Here is a 24,991-nt window from a genome sequence, read left to right on the forward strand (position 1 = left end):
TTTTAAGTTTTTAATGTTAAATCACCTTTTTACCCTTTTTTACGCCATTAAGCATTGACACTATTGAGGTTAAATATTGATAGATATTCAGCGACATCGAAAACGGAGCCTTCCCAGAACCTTTGTTCGCGCTAAGATGTTTTAACAAACTAACCAACCGTGATGCAAGGCAGACATGCCCTGCAAAAATATCAGCTTTGCTTTTAGAACAGAAATCTGAACGGAAATTCATTCTAGAGGTAAATTCGATTCCGTAATGCACTCATTTTTGGACCTACCTCCGGGTACCCCGGTGGAGGTCCTTTAAATTAACCCATGTTCGTCCGTTCGTTCGTTCGTTCGTCTGTTGCCAGCTTTTCTCGGGATTGGCTTATTACTTTTTTCTGTTTTTTGGCACAATGATGCAAAATGATGATTCTTAAAAAGTGACGGAGCCTGATTTTCGAAAACAAAATTTTACCGGCCGAAAATGCCGGAAATATGCCGGAAAAACTGTTTTTTTGACATTTTCTCGAGAATTTATCATTAGTTTTTTTTGATTTTTTGCTTAAAGATGTGTATTAACAATGTCCAAAACATGGCCGAGTCTGATTTTTGAGAATTTTTTTTTACCGGCCGAAAATGCCGGAAATATGCCGGAAATCGCCGTTTTTCTGGATTTCCATTGGACTTTTTCCTTATAATTGGTTGTTTTTTTATTCAAAAACATTATTAATAGCAATGCCCACCATCAAGCATGTTTCAATTTTCAATAAAATTAATTTTTGAAGCCGGAACTATTTAAAAATCGCCGGAACAACCTATTTTCGCCGGAAAGACATATTTCTTGAATTTCTCGAGCTGTACTTTATATTTTTTATGAAATTTTGCACACTGATGCAAAATGACAATACCTAAAAAAATGTGACGGAGCCTGATTTTCAAAAAAAAATTTATATGCCGGAAAAACCGTTTTTTTGACATTTTCTCGAGATTTTATCATAAGTTTTTTCTGATTTTTTGCTCAAAGATGCGTATTCGCAATGCTCAAAACATGGTCGAGTTCGATTTTTGAGAAAAAATTTTTTTCGGTTGAAATCGCCGTTTTTGCAGATTTTCATTGGATTTTTTTCCTGATATTTCAATGTTTTTCACACAAAAATATTACCGATAACAATGCTCACCATCAAGCATGATTCAATTGTCAATAAAACTCATTTTTGCGACCAGAACTTTCTATTTATTTTTCCCCTACAACCCTTCCCTCTCCCCCCATCAGCAATCAATGATGAATTTATTGGGTTATGCATTTTCCCTAAACGTTATATTTTCTGACTGATTTTTTTCATTTATTTCCTCGCATTGCTATCTAACTTTCATCATCAGGTAGGTCCATTCAGCTTGTTAAATTTCTTTTCACACACAGGAACTTCCGGAACAATCAACAAGTTTCGTTAAAGCAGATCGCTCCTATATGAAATTGATGAAGAAATCCTCGGAAACTGCCAACGTTTTACAGGTATGACAAGTTCCTTGGTATGACAAAGATATTCTTTATTCAAGAGTTAGCGAATAGAATTTCATGAGCCTTTACCTATTATAAAATAAATTCTAAATGTTAGTTATAATTGGGTTACCTTTGTGTAGAGAGACTTTATTTCGAATCTTTTTGTCAAAATGAAACTTACATAGACTTCGCTTCAGATTACCGGCCAGTTCAAAACATCAAAAACCGTCGCAAAGGCTAGTCAAAACCACGACAGTAAACCAAGATAACGGCGACCATTTTACTCTTATGTGAATAGCCTCTGGTATCGATAATACTATCAAATATGGTATCGAAGAATAATCTATATTGGAATAAGAAAATTTGAGAATCTTAACTGAACTGTTGGATCTTTTTTTCTTTCTTGTTTGTTTCAGTGTTGTCTTGGTGGAGATGTTTCTAAAGTGTTGACGATCAAACAAATTTATCGTGAACTAGAAACATGTTTCAAAAGTTTGAAAGGCTACCTCAATGAAAAACGAAAGGTTTTTATTGTAAAGTTAGATAAAAATTTGGAATGAAGTTAGGCATAAATCTAAGCATTTTTTGTTCTCAACTTCAGTTGAGCTAGAATCTGAGAATGTCTGTCTGTCTGTCTGTCTGTCACCTCAAAGCTTTGGGCCAGAGACTTCAAATCAAAAATGGTCCAATTTGGCTGAAAATTTGCACACTTGTTCCTTGGGTGAATATCTGGGTTTTTTTTTTTCATTTTTTGAAAATTTTGATTTTTAGCGACGTGGTCACGAGTTTTTCGCCAATACGAGGCTAAAACTTTTCTTTTATCAAAAATCTTATTTTTTAATATTTTAATTTTTATTTCTTATGTTTACAATTGGGCCTACGAGTAATTTGAAAGATACTTAAGTTGAGCCAGTGCGGTTAGTACGTTCGACAGTGATTTATATAGGGGCATATGTTATTTATATCTTTTCTATCTCAATACAATATTCCTTCTTCTTTTCAGGTTTTCCCAAGGTTTCATTTCGTACCAGACGAAGTGTTGTTATGTATGTTGAGTAAACGATTCTCCATTGAAACTGTCACTCCTTATATCAGGTATGAGTTGTTTTTATATCGGGTAACATTTTTGAATTTGTAACTATTTGATAAAAAATTTTCGCGGTAAGAAATGTTCACGATTTTCGATAATGACGCAAATTCACAAGCGTTAATTCGGTGAAAAATTCATAAAAGCTGCTTGCGAAAGTCGCAAAAATGTATATCAAATTTTTTAAAGACACTATGACACTGTGATCTGTTATTTTCCTCTTTTCGAAATTTATCAAACTGACAAAAAACTACTCTGATTTAACACAATGGTGGTCCCTTCAGTTAACAACGCCTTATAAAATTTACTCCATACTTCAATATTTCGTTAACTCGAACAAATCTGTTAATGCAATGCTATGTAGATTCCAATGAGGAAAAAAAACGTAAAATGTAGAAGCAACAAATATATGAAACAGAAAAATTAAGCCACTGCTTAAGTAGAAATTTTCGTCATCTTTCGTGACTTCATCAACACCAACTTCATTAGATTCCAATGTATAACCTTATTTTTGTATTTTACTTTTAACAACAAAGAGATGTGATCTTGGCAGTGAACAGGTTCGATACCATCACCACCAATCAGAACCACCGAGCATCAATTGATACATCCAGAGCTTCCAGTGGATCACCACAATCATTGAAAACCAACTTAATGGATATGCCCGTTAAACAGCAAACAAGAAAAAAGGTATTGTTTTTTAAAAGGTTTTCTTCCCGACTCTGATGATGCAAAGGGCTCGCGTATTTTTAAACGAGCACAAAATCTTAGTAAAGTAAGTCTGCGACCGCAGTCGGAGACGACACGAAGGTTCCTCTTTCGATAGCTATCTACCTGAAGGTAGGGAGGGTGCCAGTCTTTCTCCCTGGATTGCTCCACTTACCTTTGATCCTTCTCTTAATTGCTGAGCATCAGGCAGAGAGACATCAAGTACCATTTTGAGAATCTTTGGTATGATCCGGCTGGGGTTGAACCCACAACCTTGCGAACCGTAGCCGGGTGTTCTACCACTGCACTACCGTTCGCTAAAATCTTTCACTGTCAGTAGAAGGGGCAAACCTTTTGTGAAAATACTATATACCTTATTGGAACTAATTTTCGCGGGTTTTAATTTTAGCGTTTTTCGCGGTTTTTCGTCAAAATCGCGAAAATTTGATCCCGCGAAAAACTTTGAGAGTTGAAAACCGCGAAAATTAATTCCCGCGAAATGCAATTTTTTTCCAATTTTATCGAAAATCTTGAAAAATCCCTAGGAAAATGAAAGAAATTTGTCCAAAAAAGGGCAAAACCGCGAAAATTAAAACCCGCGAAAATTCCAGAATGGAAAAAACCGCCAAAATTAGAACCCGTGAAATGCAATATTTCGGATATTTTTTTTCGACCGCGAAAATTAGTTCCCGCGAAAATTAGTTCCAATAAGGTAACTCTTATGGAATTCTAGACTATTTTAGGACCAAAGCCTTAAGGAGTTCTGCCTCTATTTCAATTTATGTTTTTGAACTGCTATGAAATTCCGCAACATTTCAAATCTTATCCCCTAGCTAAGAACGATTTTTTGTACATAATTAAGATTGGCAATGCAAATAATAATTTGGCCCTGATTTGGTGAAAAATGCGGTCTCAGTGATGGTGTTAGGATCACTTATTGACTAGATTCATGAGATATTCACAACTAAAGCATTACAACATTGAAATAATTTTCTAAAAGATGTATTTAAAAGAATTGAAATGAAATTATCTATAAAAAATATATAAGTTTTAAAATATAAAATATACCCATGTAACAGAGACCCTGTCAACAAAGCCTATAATACTCAATGGCTAAATCACACAGCCGGTGATAGAGAAATATTTTGAAAACCCATTCCAAATAAGATGTTTAATACCGTTAGCACTCATCATCATCGGGTCATTACTACAGGGGTGTCGAAACACTTTTTCTGAAAATTGTCTTAAGGACAAAGTTTATAAATATTATTTCCACAAGTAAAACTTTCAAACACCACCACAACTGAATTAAAAATTATGATATCGAAGGTTATTAATTGCAAAAATACTAAAAAAAAGTTTAAATAATACCTCTAGGAAGTTTAAAAATACAGACCAAGCAGGACAAAGTACACAAAGTACTAAGTTATTATGAATACTGAATGATTTCTTTATAAGTTACGCTTTGTTTATAAGAAAAATTTAATAAGAAAATGAGGCTCAGTTTTGACCCCAAAACCTAAGAAACAATTATGAACAATCCCAGCCTCAGTTCTTAGATATGAAAATTCTGTATTCAAGCCTTCTTTTGAAACAATAAGTAAATAAAGTAATCATGTTAAAAACATTTCAAATTTAAAATCATGAAAAAATGAGAAGAATTAAGCATCAGCTAAAACTTACTAGTTCCTTCTAAAAAAGCGCATTTATTACTTATTTGTTTTGGTTTTGCTACCAAAGTTAATTACTTTTAGGAATTGAGCATATATAGAGGAGTTTCCTCCAACATAATGCATCACGCCATTCCCCTCTATAATAATACAAACAATGATGTCTGATTGGGTCAGCTCCATCTTTGATCGGATCAGTATAACTCATCTGCGTTCCATCAATCCATTTCCAAGGATGAATATCTCCATCTTTATGTCCTCCAATCCAAAATGGCCAATCACCTCTATGAATAGAATTGAAATAAAAACATTAAATTCATACTTCATAACGGAAAATCTTGTGATGTACCTCTTAACCAATCAGATTTTATTCTGGCGAGGGGAGACAAACACTATGGTTTAACTCCCTATTAAAATATGTTATTTACCTTACACTCGTTAACTTTTAGTAAATTAAGCCTTTTAAATGTCTGCGACCGCAGTCGGAGGCGACCCGAAGGCTCCTCTTTCGATAGCTATCTATCTACCTGAAGGTAGGGAAGGTGCCACTCTTTCTCCCTGGATTGCTCAACTTATCCTTGATCCTTCTCTTAATTGCTGAGCATCAAACAGAGAGGTATCAAGTACTATTTTGAGAATCTTTGGTATGATCCGGCTGGGGGTTGAACCCACAAGTTTTCGAACCGTAGCCGGATGCTCTACCACTGCAATACGGTCGCTGTACTACGGTCACAGCTTTCAGACGTCATGGCTTAGAATTCAGATGAAAAACAGATAATTAGGATATCATTTACTGCACATTACTTTGAATGGCTAATTATCATTTTCTTAGAAACGGAGACCCGTAAAACATCTAAGCGCAATCTATCCGGGAGTTTATACTCTGGCTTTTCACATTTAAGAATTTTCACAATGTCGACTCAAAAATAAAAAACATACCTTTTATGAACTTCCCCTCTGAGATAATTGTTTTCTTCCAGTGAATGGATGCTAGCAAGACGAGCGCCCATTGCTTGGCAAGCTTTTTCTGCATCTTGCCAATATAGGTATGCTGTTCCGAAGATAAATTTTTTAGAAATCTCGTTTGGCTTTGTTGTTGTTGTCGGTGTAGTCGTTGTTGTCGTCGGAGTTGTCGTTGTTGTGGTTGGAGTGGTCGTTGTTGTTGTCGGAATGGTCGTTGTTGTGGTTGGAGTGGTCGTTATTGTGTTAGGAGTGGTCGTTGTTGTCGTCGGAGTTGTCGTTGTTGTGGTTGGAGTGGTCGTTGCTGTTGTCGGAATGGTCGTTGTTGTGGTTGGAGTGGTCGTTGTTGTGGTAGGGGTGGTCGTTGTTGTCGTCGGAATGGTCGTTGTTGTGGTTGGAGTGGTCGTTGTTGTGGTTGGAGTGGTTGTTGTTGAAGTTGGGGCGGTCGTTGTTGTGGTTTTATTGGCAGTTGTAGTTGTGATTTTTGTTAGGGTCGTAGGTTTTGTTGTTACAACTTCACAAATGCTAGCAAGATGCCCGCCACGTGCTTTACAATCATCCTCAGCATCTTGCCAACTTTGGAGAGTTGTACTGAGGTAATAATTCCCTGAAACGATGATGTGGTTCATCAATATCAAATAGTTGATTGTTGATTTTAGATTAAATTGATTAAGAACACCTTATTGTATTGATAAAGTAAGCATGTATATTTTTATCTCGGTACTGTTAATATATCCTCCATTACTGAGGGAGTTTATCCGCTTTTCTATTTGCGTTACATCAAATCCTGATGTGGAGTGCCGAATGCTTTACCGACTGAGTAAGCTACCCGATCCATGGTTTATTTCAAAAAAAAATTAAACATACCTGCTTGTCCTTTAACTAGGATAGCCAACGAAAGAAGAACTGCATAACTAAATAAAATAATTTTCAATTCCATATTTGATGTCTTTGAGCTCTTTCTTATGAAGTAATTAGATGTTGAATGAATTTGCTTGATATCTTGACCATTTTTATAGCAATTTTTCAAAGGCTATTTCTGGTCCTATACGTGATCGATGTCATAAAAAACGCGTAATAAAATGTAAATCTAACGTAAAAAATGGTACGTGGTTTGATTTATTCAATTGGCAGGGTTAAGTGTCCTCAGAACAATCACGTTTTATCCATGCAATCGATTGTCTGTGCAGTGATAATATAAAATCCTTTGGCAATAACTTATATTTCCTCGATTGGCTTCAATCACTCTAAATAAGCTTGAAATACCGACAGTGAGATTTTCATCTTTTAAACCAATTGAAATTGAAAGATCCTAGTTTTTCAATCATACCCTAGTCAAACTTGCTTGAAAAGGGATTGTGATGCTTAAGGGCCAGGACACACGTGAAGGTTAAAAATATATGTCTCGATCCAAAAGAGGAAGTCAGTCTAATTTGATAATTATGGAAGGCTTACCTGTTTAATGCCAATTTTCGTCCGGGAAGTTTTACTCTGCCATTAATTATCATTGATCTAATTTGGTCTTAATCACAACAATTGATAAGCGTCATAAACTTTTTCTTCGAATTTTTTAATGACGTGGGAAGAAATCGGGGAAAATAGAATAGGCAAGTCGACTCTTGACTTGAATGGCTCTTTTTAGCTTTTAGTATCATTTTGCGACGACGAGCGCGTTTCCGCTAGCCTTCGTTCGCAATATTCACTCATTTTTCAACAGGCTAAGTAGAAAGCAAGAAAGGTCTTACCCCGCTTAGTATATCCATCCGCTTTGCTTCTAGAACGAAAAATCAAGCTGGAATTCGTTCTAGTTTATTCTCAGGGTAAGCTTTCCTTACTTTCAGTTTAGCCTGTAAAGAATGCCGTAGTGTGAACGAAGGCTATAGGAAACATGCTTGTCGTGGTAAAACATCTATCAAAAAACAAAAAATTATCCATTATTTTCAATACACTTAGACTTTGAAGTTCAAAGTGCTAAAAAATAAGAATATCAGAGAAATTTACAGCTTCCAACCTCTAGATATGAAACATGAGGGTATTTGTAGTTTTTGTGATCTTTTTTTCTGACTACATTTGACCTTTTCTAAATAAAGGCTCTCTCTCTATCAGCTTAACCGGTTAAGACGAAAAACTTCTTCGGAGATTTTCCTTCAAAAAAGTTCGGAATTTTTACAATCTCTCTACACCTCTCTGTTAGTATGAATGCTGCTTGGGACTACAGTTGATGCTCTCTTATTCAACGTTCAAATGTGCGATACCAGTCCATTATTCGATAATATTGAAAGTCACCGTCAAAAAGAAATTTCATTCACGACGCTATATCAAGTAGATATTCGACAAGAAAAATCGGATACCGAAAATTATTCAGTCGAGCTTGATGATATTCGACGAAGCGAAGCTGAGCCTAAAGGCTCGGAAAATATGACGAAAAATCTAAACTCGAAAAATATTTCCCATACTGAACTCTGTACCGTGTGATAACTATTACTTATTCAATGAAAATTGAATTCCCCCTTTAAAATCGAATTAGAGAGCGTCAATTGTACTTTCATTGACTTTACATTATAAAATCTTATTTTTCATTTCAAATTTCCCCACTTCTAGTTTTCGATTGCAATTCAACAACGTGAAAGATTCTCGATGCAATCAGCATTTGAAGCACGTAATTCACAACGAGGAAGCTACTTCGATTATTTGTTGGACTCTTCATCAATCACCGTCACACCAGATACATCAGTCACTGCAGTAGTCGATTCTCAAGGAGAAAAAATGTACCTCGATAACCATGTAAGCTCGATTCAAACCATGTTCTAACCTTACAAGTGGTGTATCCACCGAGGGGGGTAGGAGTGGGGTCCAAAATTGATCAAAAAGTTTTCCCAATAGAATCTTTAGGTGTCTGTAGTTTTTGTGACCTGTTTCTGGCTACCTTTAACCTTTTTAAGGCCTCCTTTAAAAGTTGTTTGGCCTTTTTAAAACAAAAATTTTTGCTTGCGGAGCCCAAATTACAAAGGAAATTTTCTATGACATGAAATTTCATGTTTTCTTCACTGTTTGTGACCTTTTCTCCGAAACTTGTGGCTACATCTTTGCTTGCAATCACGGTTCGTCTTGAAGTGAAATGAAGTTGATGTTATCCATCAATGTTTGTGATACTGATAGCCTTCTGCTCCTCCTCCTAACGAAAAAGTATAAGGTCTACGAATCAGTCTAGGTTTGTGATTAAGATTATTTTTGACCAATAGTTTCTAAGCTACTATTGTTTTGTGTTTCTGAAAGATATGGAACCTTAACGTCTGAACATATCAGTGAGGTTCTAAACCTTTTGAAGACCTTAGAAGGCCTAGAAGCTATTTGATGAAATTTTATCGGCTTTGTTGCACCATCTGGCACCATGTTAATAAGTAAGCACAAAACTACTTACCACGTCCCAAGGGGCTTCTTCGCCAAAGATTTTTCAATTAACAAACACTTATTTATTTCTTTTTCAGATTTTATTGGAAGGTTACGTCGAGACATGGATGTCAAAAATCTTGAGCGAAATGAAAAACTCAGTCAAGCAACTCTTATCGACCTCTATTCAAAAGTTGGATAATGGTGTACCTTTCGAAGAAGTCCTCTTGAATACGCCCGCTCAAATTGGTGTCATTAGCTTTTATTACTACTTCACCAAAGAAACTGAGCGCGCGGTATTGTTTTTGCGCTCCGATCGTAAATCATTGACTAACTTAGCGAAGAAGTTTTCAGGATTGTCCAATCGTTTGAGCTATATGCTATCACGTGGTGTTTATCGTCCAATGAATGTTAATCTAAGCAAAACACAAAAGATCAGAGTTGAAAATGTTTTAGGTGTAAGTAGAATGTTTTTTGTTTCTGTTGACTTTTTTCATTGGGTGAAGGGACGGCGGATATATATCATTTCAATGATCTACCCATTGGCATCTCGCTCTTTGAACAGGCGTCGTTTCTTTGGACAAGCGTCAAATTATTGAAAACTCACACAATGGGATCAAAACTCTTTTGATACCCCCTAAACAATATATCTTCAATCCTCTATGAACAGTTTTTATTTTGTTGAATTAAAACTGTAATGTTCTTAAGCAAACGAGAGAAACATAACTTGTTGTCATTTTTTCGACTCATCCTTTATTCTTCGGATGGTTCCGACTTTAATGAGCTATCTCTTCTGGATTCTTTACGATATTTCAGACCCCCGGTCCCCTGGATCTACCAGGCTTTTAAAGTTAGGGTTGGGGGGGGGGGTGGTGAAACTTTCTTCTGTTACAACCGAATCACAAGGATAAGGTGATATTGCCTCAAATCTAATTAGGCGAGACCAATTTAATTTGTTGTTCTACGGACAGATCGTTAGAAAAATATGGGTCGGTCGGCAAAATAAGAATAAATTTTTCATTTATCAGGGTTGGTAAGGTACCGAGAATATTTTCCAATAAGTATCTGGATCAAAGATTCATAATAAAATTTTAGTGTATGGAATGCTTTTTATGATTTTTCAATTTCTTGAATTAATTTTCAGCTTTATTCAAGTTTAATTTTTAAAAATAACTAGTGTGTAAAATATATTGTAGTGGAAATTCGATATTATTATGTTTTTGATTTTAGCAAAAATAGGGTCGTTCGGGCCCGTAGAACAACAAATTAAATTGGTCTCGCCTTAGCAGGTAAGAAACTGGACAAAACGAACGTAATATCCAAGCTGACACACAACGTTCATTCAACGTTTATCTATCTAGCGTTATATGTACGTCGTGAACATTAGATTAACATCGAAACAGCTGTTCGCCAGCTGGGTTATCGCGCTCTCAATCTAACTGGTACAATTCTTCCATCATTCCGATATATACATTTTGTTACTTTCTTTTATCCAGCTTTGTTTCTTCGCCGTAAGCACCATCGATAAATTGATTGCCGTCAAAATGCGAGATACGAACGATTTTGAATGGCGTCAAACATTAAAATGTTATGCAGGTGATGCCCAGTACCTTCAAACTACCCGAATCAATTCGCCCCAGCCCCCTCGAAGTCATACGCCTACACGGAAGAATATGTCGCCACCCAGGAGCCAAACACCGCGAATCGAGACGATCGATGAGAGGGGCGTCCAACCAGTTCATATCAAGCTTCTAGACTTCTCTTTCACCTATCAAAATGAATTTCATGGCTGCCAACTAGGGTCCGTTGTCTGGGTAACGTCAGACAAAGCTTTTTTAAATTTGATGACTTCATTGACCAATGGGAAAGCAGGATGCGTGTCATGTGACCAACCAACGGGACGAAGTGGCATCATCGATGTAAGTTTATTTCGAACCTTAAAAATGAAAATTCTAAAGGCGATAATTAAACTTCAATTGTTACTAAAACTTTTTCTGCTTTGAGTGCATCGTTGATTTTGAAAGTTCATTGCGACTTTATGTACTGTTATTATGATCTAGTCCGTATTTTATGTTATCGTTATGTTTTGATTTGGAGCATTCCTCTGTGAACTTAGCTATTTACACTTGGCGCTGTAAAAGCAGGACACGTAATGAAACCCTCCCCCACTTCAAAGAATATTATCCCCAACATACCCTGATATTTCATCTCCATCCGAATATTACATTGTTAACGCTTGCAGGATTTTTGTGCTCTAAAAATCGAATTTGAAATCGACACTCATTAAAATCGGTGTGATTTCCCTTTCCCGTGACATTTGACATCTTCATATTATTTGCATTGGTTAAGAAACTCTCTCTAGGTTCATTGGCACACGTGTGTATTGACCTTTTTCATGACATTCATGGTGTCAAGTCAAGTCTTATGAGGAAGCACCCGAAAACTTTATTGTATCAAACATTACGTAATAATCAACGATATCATTATCAAGGACTTACCATTAACCAAACCAAACTGAGGTCAATGCGCATATACATACGTGTTGGCAATTACGTAATAAATATCATGGATTATATAAGTCAGTCTTCTTTACTTTTTACAGTGCTTGAAAATCCTGTGTGGACAACACTGTTTCACATTGGATTGTGCATCACCGCTCAGTTATCAATCAATCGGTCATTTATTCCTCGGTATTATTGAGGACGGCTCATGGTGTACATTCTCCAACTTCGATCAATTGTCGTCAGTGAAGATGAATCTTGTCCAATATTTTCTGTTCAACATTCACCAATTCTTAAAACAACCTGGTTTCAATAAGCTGGTGAGCAACAAAGGGACAAATCACGTTGATGGTTTCCGTGTTGTAAGTGAAAATTAAATGTTTGATACTTTTTTGGGATTTAAAACCTATATCCTCGCGGAATATCTACCGATGATTAATTTCTTTAATACCTCTTCTATGGGAAGAAAGTAATTTTAGTCCTTTCATATATAATTTATCAACTCCGTCTACGTAACGTTTACACTTTTCAATTCAGACATCCGTCCATCCAAACTGTGGAGTTTTCCTGACCACAACAACATCCTACATTCACCAACAATGTCCACCTTCCATCAAACTACATCTTCGGAATATCAGTATCGCCAAGCCTGATCTTCAACGTCTACTGAAAATACAATTGATCGCCAGAAGCTTCAAATCGTATAAAATCATCACCAATTATTTGGTTTTGTTGAAAGATTGCGTCAAAAATCAACTGTAGGTTTGAATTATGCTTTTTGCAAATTTTGCAGCAGTTTCTCTTTACAGATTTTCTGCAAATTTTTAAATTAATTTTTTTTTGGAAATATTGATTATAAAATGAACCATCACAGACCGTTTATTATATGAATGTCTGCTTAGAATACACCTTTCAACCTTTAAAGTCTGTGGAGACCAGGTTCGAGTTTACCAGGAAGGATGGTGTCAGAATATCTGAAGTCGTTACAATGACATCCTCGCAGACTAAGATAGATGTATTGTCTTAAATCACAAACTAAAGTGTATCCAGAAATAATTGGCAGTTGAAACAAGAATTCCTGTATTTGATATTTCACAGAAAAATCCTACCTTTCGGGTCCCATATCTTCCGAAGGACTTCCGTTTGGCTGGAAATTTGACCGTTAAAAATCGCGAAATTTTCTACAAAAAATACACTCAAATATAGCGCTTTTAATTCTCTAAAACAAGCAAAACAAATTTCCACAATTGTATTGGAGAAACAAAGGTTACAGGCCTTATCTCCACTTATATGCCAATTATATCTGGGTACACTTTAACTCTACACTAGAATTCTACAACTCATGACGAAAAGAAAAGGATACATTTGAAATTGATAGTATTTTGCCTGCTAAATTGTCTGATGCATGTAAGCCGTCATGGTCCTCTCTGATGGATAGTGAATTATGGAAATAAACTGAATACTTTTTACAAGCGGCCATTGACAAATTAAATACGTAGAATTTTACTTTTTTTTTCTTTCCATAAAGCGGTCGTAGTGTAAAGGTAAAGCGAGGTGCTCATCTTTCCCAGCTGACATTCAACGTGGTTTCAACGTTTATCTAATGTTCACAACGTCCATATAACATTAGGTAAACGTCACAACAGCGTTTTGTGCCATACCAAAGACTTGAAAATTGGCACTTGATATCTCTCTAATTTATGCTCAGCAATTAAAAAGAAGGATCGAGGGTAGGTGGAGCAATCCACCTTAATCTCGGTCCATCTTTTCAATTGCTGGCCAAGATATCAAGTGTTATCGATTTGTATCATAGCACTGATAATGTTTTAAATGAACGAAAAGCTTAAATGCTGAAAACAAAAAATTATTGTTCAAATGTTTTTTTTTATATTGATTCTGGCATACATAATTTATTGGAACTAATTTTTGCGAGAATTCATTTTAGCGTTTTTGAACCTGCGAAATACAATTTTTTTTTTAATTTTATTGAAAAATTTGAAAAATCCTTAAGAAAATGAAAGAAATTTGTCCAAAAAAGGACAAAACCGCGAAAATTAAAACCCGTGAAATGCTATTTTTCCGATTTTTTTTCGACCGCGAATATTATTTCCAATAAGGTAAGTGCTAATGAATGATACTTTTTCATCATCCTCATCATAGGCACCGTGATGTGTTCACCACGAAAACATACGAGACGATCATTACACAAGCGTGGAAGAATTACAAGACATTACACACACAAGAGAATCACCACAACAGCATCAGTAACCCTAACACAGCTGGTGGTGATGGATTCATTAATAAATATCCAAGTGCTGTCTCATCTGTTACCACATTCTCACAATCTCGTAAGTTGTCGTCGTTTACTAATCGTTTTGATACTTCAATTCGTGATATTCATGACGAAATGTTCAATACGGAAGCACACAAAAAAGACCGGATGTTTGCCACTAGTTTTGAATTTAGACAATGAAACTAGTGGCAAACGCCCGGGCTATTTTTAGTTCTTCCGTATGAAAAATTACGTCATGAATATCATGAATTATCCACAATCCAATAGTATTGTTTATGTTTATGTTTCTTTTTTGTCAAGTAGATGTAAAATACAAATGCACTTAGCTCGAGTATCGGTATCAGATATTACTTACAGTGCTATCTATTAAGTTGACACGCGATCGACTAAATTCAGGACGGAGCCCGAGGGGGGGGGGGGGCGTACAGCAGAAAATTTGTGAAATTCGTATCCTTACAGTGCATTTTTCTCAAATTTTCAACTCTTTTAGAGCAGAAAAAAACAAATTTTCCTGCATTTACTGAAATATTTGCAATGCATTTAATCGAAAAGTCCCCTTTCTGCTATCTTGAAAAACATACCCTTACGCTGCACACTAGTCAATTTGTCTGACTGCCTTCCCGCTCCCCCACTCTCCCCCGTTTCGTTTATTCACAAGATTACATTGTATTTTAGATGGTGGTGTACGTGGTGGTGGTGGCGGTTCCCAAACGCCCATAACAACGCCCGCAGTACAAAATGCTGTGTCAGCAGAAATTACGAAATTTGAATTAAACACCATTTGTAAATCCGTCTTGACCATCGTCAATGCTTCATTATCTGATAGTGTAATTATTTCTTTATTAGCTCTTTGAACAGTCTTCGGGATACATCAATGCCTCAGCTCAGGTTGCCCATGAAAATAGACAAACTTTGTGACCACAAAAATTATCGATTTTAAGTTTAAACTCCTCTTGATTTTTACAAAAGTTTTAAATTTACCTCCATACAGAATTGTACCATGGTTTAAAGGGACAAAAAAGTAGTAAAATGTAAACATTGCGCAAACCACGTTACAATCGAAACAATCAAAATCAGCCATATTTGTTTTGATTTTTTGTTTTGACATGTGATATTTGTTTTGATTTTGTATCCCGCTGCATACGGTTTGTTTACAAATTTCGTCAGTACTTTTATGTCCCTTTAATGACTTGACTTGGTGGTGTAACTAGTTATTTTTCTACAAGTCCTCTGAGCGGTTTACCCTGTATAAAGAGTGTTTGCAAATATGAGAAGCTGAAAATAAAGTCATTTTAAAGTTAGTAAGCAACAAACTGCTCTCTTTTCAAATTTGTACCCAAGACCTCGCATCATGCCTTTCCATTTGCAAATTCCATTTACAACTGTCTCTCTCTATTTCGATCTTCAAGGAACCAAGACTTTTCTTCGAATAAAAGAAAGATTTAAATCGTTGAGAGCAGGTTACACTACTTTCTACTGAAGGAGACCAATGATTTAGCACGAATTACAGAAAGATTCGAATAATAGAAGTTCGAATTATGGAGAGAAGTAAACTGTAATCTAATCCGCCGCTTCCAGGTATTATTTTAAACTTTACTTAATCATTTTTAACTTTTCAGGATTCGATGTTATTTAAAGAAATTGTTCGAGGTGTGTTCGGTGACCATGCTGACTCAGCACTTTTTCCATCATACGTTCTTCCTGAAGAAATGTCACTTTTGGAGATTGTTAAAAAGACTATCGATGAAAACGGGTTATCTCATCATAAATTGTTCGAAGATAAAATCATGCAGTTGTATCAAGTATCACAAATCAATCAAGGTTTGTAATCACGTAAATCTCGCATCTTTTTTAGTAGGCAATTATATGGAGGGGTGTCGTCAATATTTTCCCCGATTTCCGTCAAACCGTCAAACAAAAACAGAAAGTCCGCCACCAAAAATTCAAGAATTCTGTCAAAAATTCCGAAAATTTGGACTATTACTTTCCTTCCGAACAATTTTTGTACTAAATGTCGATTTTCGGGACTAATAAAGCCTAGTTTGACGAGGAACTTGTGAATTTCCGTCAAATTTCGGCTATCTGTTTGAAAAAAATGAGCGATTCCGCTCCTCTGCCAACCGAGATTTTATTCATTTATTTAAGAAGATCTTAGACAGTTCCCTATATTCTGTAAATTGAGGCTTGACCAGGCTTGACTTTTAGGAATATGTGAACCCATCACTGTTTTTAAATAGACTTTTTAATGTTCAATTGAGGGTGTTCCATTTAAAATATAAGACGAAGACGAACCCTTCCAAGCCAAAAAAATTCTCTAAAATGTGTATGTTTTCCCCCTGGAAAATGAAAAAAAATTGCAGAAAAAACCTTTGAAAAATTCTTCTTCGCACCTTTACGTCAGGGTGGACGAACGAACATCAGTCTTTTACGCTTTGCAAAAAAAAAACTCCTTCCCTGGGCTGGAAATTCTTCATGGATTACCCCAGGGGGGGGGGCCTGGAAAAGTTTATCCGACCCACTGTATAGATGAAAAGTGGAATGGCCCATTCTTGTATCGATTTTGATGCATTTCAGGGATCGTGATATGCGGACAAAGCAAAACAGGGAAATCAACTTTGGTTCAAACACTCATCCAATCGTTAGGTATTTTAGCCGAAGAAACGGATAAAGAAAACCACATAACTTATCATCAAGAACACATTAACGTTCTAGCGGTAAAGTTTTCTTATGAAATTTTTTGAACCTTTACATTCAAGAGTGAATGTAAGAGTTCGCATTGCTGAGCTCTAAAAAGTTAAATGTCTTAAAATGAAGGACGATTTTATTTTTTAAGATTGATATTTTTTATTTTTGAACATAACTTTTGAACCAATGAAGTAAAATTAGAAAGTAATACACCAAATTTTAAGTTAGGCTTTCTTCTGAATTATTCCGAAACAATCTTTGAAAACTCTTTCTGCTACTACCTGCAATTTAAATTCAAAGAGGGTAACTTATTTGTGGCACACCGGTAGTTAGAGTGAGAATGGCGATTTCAATACTTGTACTTTACTTCATTGGATATTTCGATTTAGGAGAGGTTTAATGACTTCTAGACTATATTCTCAATCTGTACCGTTTCCTCTGAACCAATCGTTTTTCAGATGGGGGTAAGAAACGTGTAGTAACATTAAAACATAAAATGTCCTAAATTTATAGGTATCTAGCTTAGAGCAAATGTTTGGTTGTATAAGCGAGGCGGGTGATTGGGTGAATGGCGTGTTTACAGTGGCGTTGAAGAAAGCCAATCAAAGTTTGTTGCAGCATAAACAATCAACGTGGATTACACTGGATGGACCCTTACATGATGGATGGTGCTCTGCTTTGAATGGTCTCTTCGAACAGAGAAAGGTATACATTGTGCATAGTTCTTTCGTCTCAGACTGATTTCCACTTCAGCAAGATACAAAAGAAGGCTTTCCCGCCTTCAAACATAACAAAAGCATTCTTTTGACCACTGGGTATAATATGCGATTTATAAAGGATTCAAATTCAGATTCTCCTGACTGGTATGTTTTACACTGGTAAATTCGACAAGTCGTCTATCTTCTGCATTTTTAACAGTCTTTCAATTAATATATCTTACAACTGTGAGCGATTGAGTTAAACTATCATTTATCTTCATAGGTTTACATGCAACCTGACATGAAGCAACACCATCTGAACAAGAATGTGACTTTTGTTTACGAAACACACACGTTAGATCACATATCTCCAATTGTCTTTGCAAATATGGTACGAGTTAATCGATTCATTCTTTGCTTGTTCATTTAAAAACTAGGTCACAGTGTGGATGTAAACCACACTGAAACGACCGCCTTCCATCACGCATCACGCTCGCGAAAGAGCGCGCGCACATTATTAACGCCTACATGTCATCTCCAGTACATTTTAGATTATTCATTGAAAACAGATTACAATATAGTCATTTTTCATATCTCGATTATTTAATTCCAAATAAAAGACATTCAGGGGAAAAAAAAGAGAAACACCTGGGTAATCTAGTTAAAAAAACCGAAAGTAAATGGTAGACAAAGTAATGAGCCAAGGCAAAACGAGATTAGCGTACCACTATGAAAGAAACCGCCTCCGGCCTTTGATTATTCCACTTTCACGCCTAAAAGGGCAAGACAGAACAGGAAAAGCCAAAAGATTGAGGCTAGAAATCAGCTCTCACTGGGATTCAGAAGTTTGATGGTTAAACTGTGTGTAAAGTAAAGAAATCTAAATGTGAAAAAATAAAGAATTTTGTAAAAAAGTTCACAACCACGGACAAAGTATCAGCCATTATAAATCCTTAAACTTTTTTCGTGGGTCACTTGGTATCTAAATAAAGTAACAGTTTACCGAGTTATTAGCTACTCCGTCTCAGCAAAGTATGAGGCTTTTTCATCTCAAAATTCAGCATAATTCAACAAGATTTCAAAAAAATACGCTAATTTTCTGTGTACAATCCATTTTCCGTCTCAGGCGTAAGACCTCGCTTTGACCACCGAATTTCAGATGATAGAGTATTCTCCATTCAGTGCTTGGTAGCTGAATCATTAATTTTCATCATTTCGATTTCATTCTAGAGTATCATATACATGGATAACTCAGCACTTGGTTGGAGGCCTCTTGCGAATGCATGGTTAGCTAAACAAGATCAAACTTATTTCCATGTAAGTTTAACACAAAATCCACGGGGACGTACCGATGTTTATCCGACAGGGTCGATCGGAAAATTTTTCTATTTTTCTTTCTGACAGGGTCCCAAATTTACCCAAATTTACTTGTCCCCCCCCCCGGAACAAGTAGTAATTGATAAAGTAGTAAGCTCACGTGTCTACGTTATGGAATGAAATGATTTTAAACATTACGGCATCTTCCCCACAAAATTAATCAAGCACTGATTAGCCGTTGTTCTCAGTCCATCAGGATCTAAACAAAGGAAGTACTAAACGTCCCTGTCGCAAACAAAGGATACATCGACTTGCTTGTTATTACTGGGACGCCTTCTCTGCTGAATTTGAAACATTTTTTTATCAATTTATGGAATGATGGTCACATGTCTAAGGCGTCAGAGCCACAAACAAAGAGTTCCCAGTTCTATTCCTTACTTCCTCTGATATTCTGTTCAATTCATAGATAGTCGATATGGTGGGCCGTGGACCCCGTGAAAACAGCTGAAAGACTAATAAAGCCATGTGTTATTTGACTATCCACATGAAATAGAAAATACTGACTCTATTTATCAATGAATTAATTATCAATTATCATTTGTTTGTTTGTAGGTACTTCAACGTTCTTTCCATAAAAGTGTTGACCGATGTCTACAATTTGTACAAGATGAGGCTAGGTTAGTTTTCTTTCGTTGATTCACTTCAAACTTTCATTGCCATCTGAAGTTATGTCAAGATCACAGTAGCATAGACAAAAGGGGTGCAAAATTTGTGTTTGATTTTTATAGTAATAAAGTCAAAAAATCTGTTCTCTGACACAAATTTCGCGCCCTTTTTGTCTACACTACTGGATCACGTGGTATAAAAAAGTTTGAGCACTAAAAACTACTTTCGGTCTTTTACAGTTTATATTTTACGTAAAATTCTTGTTTATTTTCAGATGTTGTGTTACTTTATCAGAAGGTTCATTGTTTTCTTCGTGTCTGAGCATGTTATCCAGTTTGTTGAGAGTAAGTTTAGTTTCGTAGTATTGTCAATTTTTGGGATGCTCGATTTATTTTTTTCCTTTACTTTGAATGAAAAATTAGTTGGTATGATATATTTGGCACGTGGATTTGTTTTATTGTCCTGGGCAAAAGTTCGAAATATTTTTGGCTATTTATTTTCCAAAGTCTATATCCAAACTTTTAGGATTTTTTAGTACTGACTTTTAGTAAAAGAACAATATAATTTCAACATAACAACCGTGAAAAAACCCATTTTTCAAAAATTGAAATTTTAATATTTTGACTTTTGAAAATATTAAGACAAAAACACTTAGAGGTTTTACTCAGGACCACAAAAGGTTACTACAGGCCAAATATCTTACTACAGGCCAAATATCTCGCTTGTGATCATCCATTTAAAGATGAAAAATACAGTACTTACATGCAATATTCGTTCAACGTCCAATCACAGGGTAGAAATCATTAATATTGATACGAATAACCACAAATTGTGTTTCCTGACAGCTGATTGGTTGTAAGCCCTGCCTATTCTAATTGTGAATTAAAGTCGGCAAAACGCTGGTTGTCTAAAGTCAATGCATAGCCCTCTTTCGACGTCAATGCAAAGTCTTCTTTCAATCTTTTCGAAGCAAAGATTTTAACACCAAGTTTGCGCCCACTTTTCGCCTACTCAAAGAATTAGAATAGGCAGGGCGAAAAGTGGACCGTCTAAACTAGAGCTAAGTGACGTGAAATTACTTAATACGTCACTTGAAATCAATCAGCTGTTAGACCCATGAAGTTTTGATCAATCCTTTCTTCTTTACTGCATACAGGATCACCAAGAATCGTTAGCAGGAGAACTCCACATTGAGAGATTGTATCTTTTCTCTTTGATATGGACTTTTGGAAGTTTATTGATCCATGATCAAGAGAGACATCAATTCAATGCACTTCTTTTGTCACTGTCCAATGCGTATGTTTTTAGTGTTTCTGTATATCTACTGTAATCATTTTTCTTTGTTCTGGGTATATGATTGGGTTGAAGGAACAGGAAAATGAGCTGTTGGCAGATAAATAAATAGTTACTTATCAACACTTATCTCACTATAATCTACTGCTTTGCAGTAACAATACCGATGTATGTTCTTGTGAGTTATTTATACCCTGCTATACATCGTTTTTTCTTGTAATTTTCAGACTAATGTTCTTAAAATGTTCTTAATAAGTTTACTTTAATGACTTAAAAGGGGATTGAAATCAGCCTTTCTTCTCCATTTCTAAAATCTGAAGCTGTGATTGTTCTTAATCTTTAAAAGTTTTTTACCCATTCTTATAAAACAGCGTGTTTGTTTAAAGTATACCATTCGTCATTGCCAACTTGTCTCCGTCGTGTTTCTACTGGTATTTCACCAAACCTTTGTCGTCTGTTTTTTTCAGATTGCCCGATGATGATCGAGAGATTTCAGTCTTCGATTATTTCGTTGACGAATCGGGTGAATGGGATTCGTGGGCCACTCGGTAAGACCATTTTATTATATGCCACCCTAATTATTGAGAGGGTTAGGTATGTTCCGTCCAATATCATTCGATAATGGTTCAATAACGCTCGTGGTTTATTTTCTTCAATAAACGGAGAACAAAAAACAGTTCTGTTACATTGGTTTCATGATCTTGTTGAAAGTAGTTACACGCTACCTGAACGACATATTGGACAAACACTTACTGTATCGCGAAAAATAGTCTAGCAAGCTAGACGACTAATTCATACATAGTAGAAATAAAGCAAAAAGTAATAAAGGGAACAATTTTAGTCGTCTAGAAACCTTTGTGCACTAACTCCAAACAAAAGAAAAGTGTCAATATTTGCAATTATAATCTTTTTCCCGCTCAAAATAATTCTTGAGAAAAACATGTATGTGGATTTGTGTATTGAAAGTTTTTCATTTGAGTTGATTTTGTTTTGAGAGTTTGTTATTGCTTGATAAATTGTTTTCTCGCTACGCAAGTTTCTGCGTAGCTAGCCCCTGTATCTATAAGGCTGGAACACCGGATTCTTCCAGTCGTTTATACAAACTAAATCCCGTATTATTATTAGTATTGGTATTATTAGTATTACACGCATTATAAACGACTCCAGTCTACGCGAAAAACAGCAATGCGATTTTTAATTAAGGGTTTTGGCGTGTCCCGGTGGACTCCCGTTTATCATACGAATATTTCTATATTTCAATCTAAATTTCTCAGTCACCTAGTAAAATATTGTCTCTAATTTGAAAGTTTAAATTAAATCTCTTTGTAATCCGAACATCAGACTTCCAATTCGAGTTCGAATTAGCAACATTTAACTCAAATTTTTAATTCTTAATTCTAATACTAGATTATCAGAAGCAAGCTTGGACGAAAGTATTGATTCTTTTGGACAAATCTTTGTGGAAACTGTCTCCTCCGTAAGTATATGCTGCTAAAATGAACTAAAAGTAACTTTTTACAACCTTAACCATATTTGTCAAATATATCATTCAAACCGTAATTTATTGAATATTTAGGACAAAATAAGCATTTTAAACTCAGGGAACGTTTTTCTAAAGCTTTTGTTAGAATATAATAGCTATTTATAAGAACAAAGGAAATGCTCGGTGTTTGCTCACTTTGGGCGTGATGAGTGACGTCATCAAAGATATTTTTGTTCAAAGTTACCTTATGTGACAAGGATCTTGTGTGCCAAATTTCATCCACAAAGACCAACTAGATCAAAAGTTAAGGGGTGGTACAGGAAAAGCCCCAACCCTAAAGGCATACCGGATAAGTGGGATGGGGGAACCTGGGAACCTAAAGTGGGAACCTAAATGAACACCTGAAAAGTGGGATGGGGGAACCTAAGTGGGAACCTAAATGAACACCTGAAAAGTGGGATGGGGGAACCTAAGTGGGAACCTAAATGAACACCTGAAAAGTGGGATGGGGGAACCTAAGTGGGAACCTAAATGAACACCGGAAAAGTGGGATGGGGGAACCTAAGTGGGAAACCTAAATGAACACCGGAAAAGTGGGATGGGGGAACCTAAGTGAAACCTAAATGAGCACCGGAAATATGGGGAACTAAGTGGGAACCTAAGTTGTTTAATTATTAATAGAATTGAAATATTTTTCTTTAAAAACAAATACATAAGCGAAAAATAAGACTTGCTCGATAGCAAGTCTTATTGTAGTTTAAGAAGAATTCCTTTATGTTTAAATAAATAGGTCTATTGAAAATGGCGATTTTGTGTTTACTTTTCAAATTTTTGAAAATTTTGAAAAGATGGTGCACATATTTTTTACCTGAAAAGTGGGATGGGGGAACCCGGGAACCTAAAGTGGGAACCTAATTTGTTTATTATTATTATTTTTCTTTAAAAACAAATACATAAAGATAAGAAAGATATTATATGCAAGGAAAGAAAAAACCTTTTATCATAATAAGAACACTAGTTATTTACTTTTTACATTACGGTTCGCAAACAATAATGTTGAAAATAAAACAAAGGGAATTTATTTATTCAATTAGCTCAAAAAAGCATGTTTATTTATCAGCAGTTTTATAGTGCATCTTTTTGAAAGGTTCTTTTTAGTAAATTGACTTAATTGACTTTAAACTTTAAACTTTAAACCGTCATATCTTCAAATCTAGAAGGAATTAGAAGTTCGTTCATAGCTCGATGGATAACTTAGAGCCTCTTCTTTCTTTTGCACGGATCTAATTTGCTTGAATACAGAATCTAGTAAAACATTATTTACGATCTAGTTTTAGTTCACTCTTGATGCAATAAACATTGTTTTTTATTAGCAGCTCCAATTTTCGGGTCAGGGCTGGGGTCGCTTAGCATTTAACGGATTCTAGCTCGTTTTTCTTTCTGTACCAACCAAACAGTACAGCGTGTGAATACACTTCATTAATTAAAAATGTTTGATAGTAAAATAGAACATATTGCACGGCTTGCCACGTTTCAATACACATAAGCATAGATCCACGGGGGGGCACTCAAGGTAAACGACCTACCGTACGTGCGGCCCTTTTTTCCAAGCTTCCCAAAGTACACTGTAAGGGTGGAAATTAGCAAAAATGAGAATAAGTGCACTCTAAGGGTTTAAAATTTGGTCAAAGCCAGTCCGGCTTTTAGAATTTCATCCGAACAAGTGTCATGTTTTAACACTGGGTAAATTTTGGAACATCAAATATGTCCATCCCTATCAGGATCTGTTCTAGAACATGTTGACCAAGAAAAAGATCTAGGAGTGATAATCGATAGCGACCTGACCTTTGAAGCCCATATATTCAGTAAAATCAAGAAAGCTAACTCTATCGTTGGCTTGATTAGCAGGAGCTTCGAATTTCTCTCACCAGATATGTTTCGAACGCTTTTCATTGCATTTGTCAGACCCCATTTGGAATATGCACATGTAGTATGGTCTCTAAGGCTAATCAAACATATCAATGCAATCGAGGGCGTCCAACGAAGAGCTACAAGGCTAGTTAGTTGCTATAGAAACTACTCATACGAAGATCGGCTACGACTCATCAATCTACCTAGCCTAAAGACCAGGCGGCAAGTTGGTGATATGGTGGAAGTTTTCAAGAACCTCCACATTTATGACGAGTCTATAAGATCAGAGAAATTTACTCCTCGAACACGACCACGACGTCAGCATGATTACGAGCTTCAAAGGAACTTTGCTAATGACAGTATGAGAGGCTACCAAAGCAACTCTCTTTTTTACAGAAGTGTGAAACCTTGGAATGATCTAGAAGAAGATATTGTTGAAGCACCATCCTTACAAGTCTTCAAAGAGCGTTCGATAAAAGAAAGGGAGAAAAAACTTTATAAAATGTAAAATCAAAAGTTCTGTTTCATAGGAGGTCAATAGACGTGCGAAATATATTGCTATAAAAAAAAAAAAAAAATAAAATAAAATAAAAAAAATAAAAAATTAGGTTCCCACTTAGGTTCCCCTATCCCACTTTTCCGGTGTTCATTTAGGTTCCCACTTAGGTTCCCCCATCCCACTTTTCAGGTGCTCATTTAGGTTCCCACTTAGGTTCCCCCATCCCACTTTTCCGGTGTTCATTTAGGTTCCCACTTAGGTTCCCCCATCCCACTTTTCAGGTGTTCATTTAGGTTCCCACTTAGGTTCCCCCATCCCACTTTTCAGGTGTTCATTTAGGTTCC

At 35.9% G+C, this 24,991-nt stretch overlaps 1 protein-coding gene across 1 annotated transcript in view; it reads left to right on the forward strand.

Moving 5' to 3' along the window:
• LOC136814076 (dynein axonemal heavy chain 5-like) overlaps positions 1-24,991 on the forward strand; it is a 139,404-nt gene that overhangs the window by 51,798 nt on the left and 62,615 nt on the right. The window contains exons 30-50 of the mRNA XM_067070575.1: positions 1,406-1,498; positions 1,903-2,010; positions 2,490-2,581; positions 3,110-3,263; positions 8,513-8,695; positions 9,400-9,759; positions 10,798-11,220; positions 11,904-12,164; positions 12,340-12,560; positions 13,963-14,150; positions 14,771-14,922; positions 15,715-15,916; positions 16,670-16,809; positions 17,294-17,485; positions 17,762-17,869; positions 18,709-18,795; positions 19,408-19,472; positions 19,736-19,805; positions 20,618-20,757; positions 21,222-21,302; positions 22,162-22,231. Of these exons, the coding sequence (XP_066926676.1) occupies positions 1,406-1,498; positions 1,903-2,010; positions 2,490-2,581; positions 3,110-3,263; positions 8,513-8,695; positions 9,400-9,759; positions 10,798-11,220; positions 11,904-12,164; positions 12,340-12,560; positions 13,963-14,150; positions 14,771-14,922; positions 15,715-15,916; positions 16,670-16,809; positions 17,294-17,485; positions 17,762-17,869; positions 18,709-18,795; positions 19,408-19,472; positions 19,736-19,805; positions 20,618-20,757; positions 21,222-21,302; positions 22,162-22,231 (3,390 nt within the window). The remainder of the gene's footprint in view (positions 1-1,405; positions 1,499-1,902; positions 2,011-2,489; positions 2,582-3,109; positions 3,264-8,512; positions 8,696-9,399; positions 9,760-10,797; positions 11,221-11,903; positions 12,165-12,339; positions 12,561-13,962; positions 14,151-14,770; positions 14,923-15,714; positions 15,917-16,669; positions 16,810-17,293; positions 17,486-17,761; positions 17,870-18,708; positions 18,796-19,407; positions 19,473-19,735; positions 19,806-20,617; positions 20,758-21,221; positions 21,303-22,161; positions 22,232-24,991) is intronic.

The sequence above is a fragment of the Clytia hemisphaerica genome, unplaced genomic scaffold (genome assembly GCF_902728285.1).
Source record: "Clytia hemisphaerica strain Z4C2 unplaced genomic scaffold, Clytia hemisphaerica genome assembly, whole genome shotgun sequence".
Lineage (NCBI taxonomy): Eukaryota > Metazoa > Cnidaria > Hydrozoa > Leptothecata > Clytiidae > Clytia > Clytia hemisphaerica.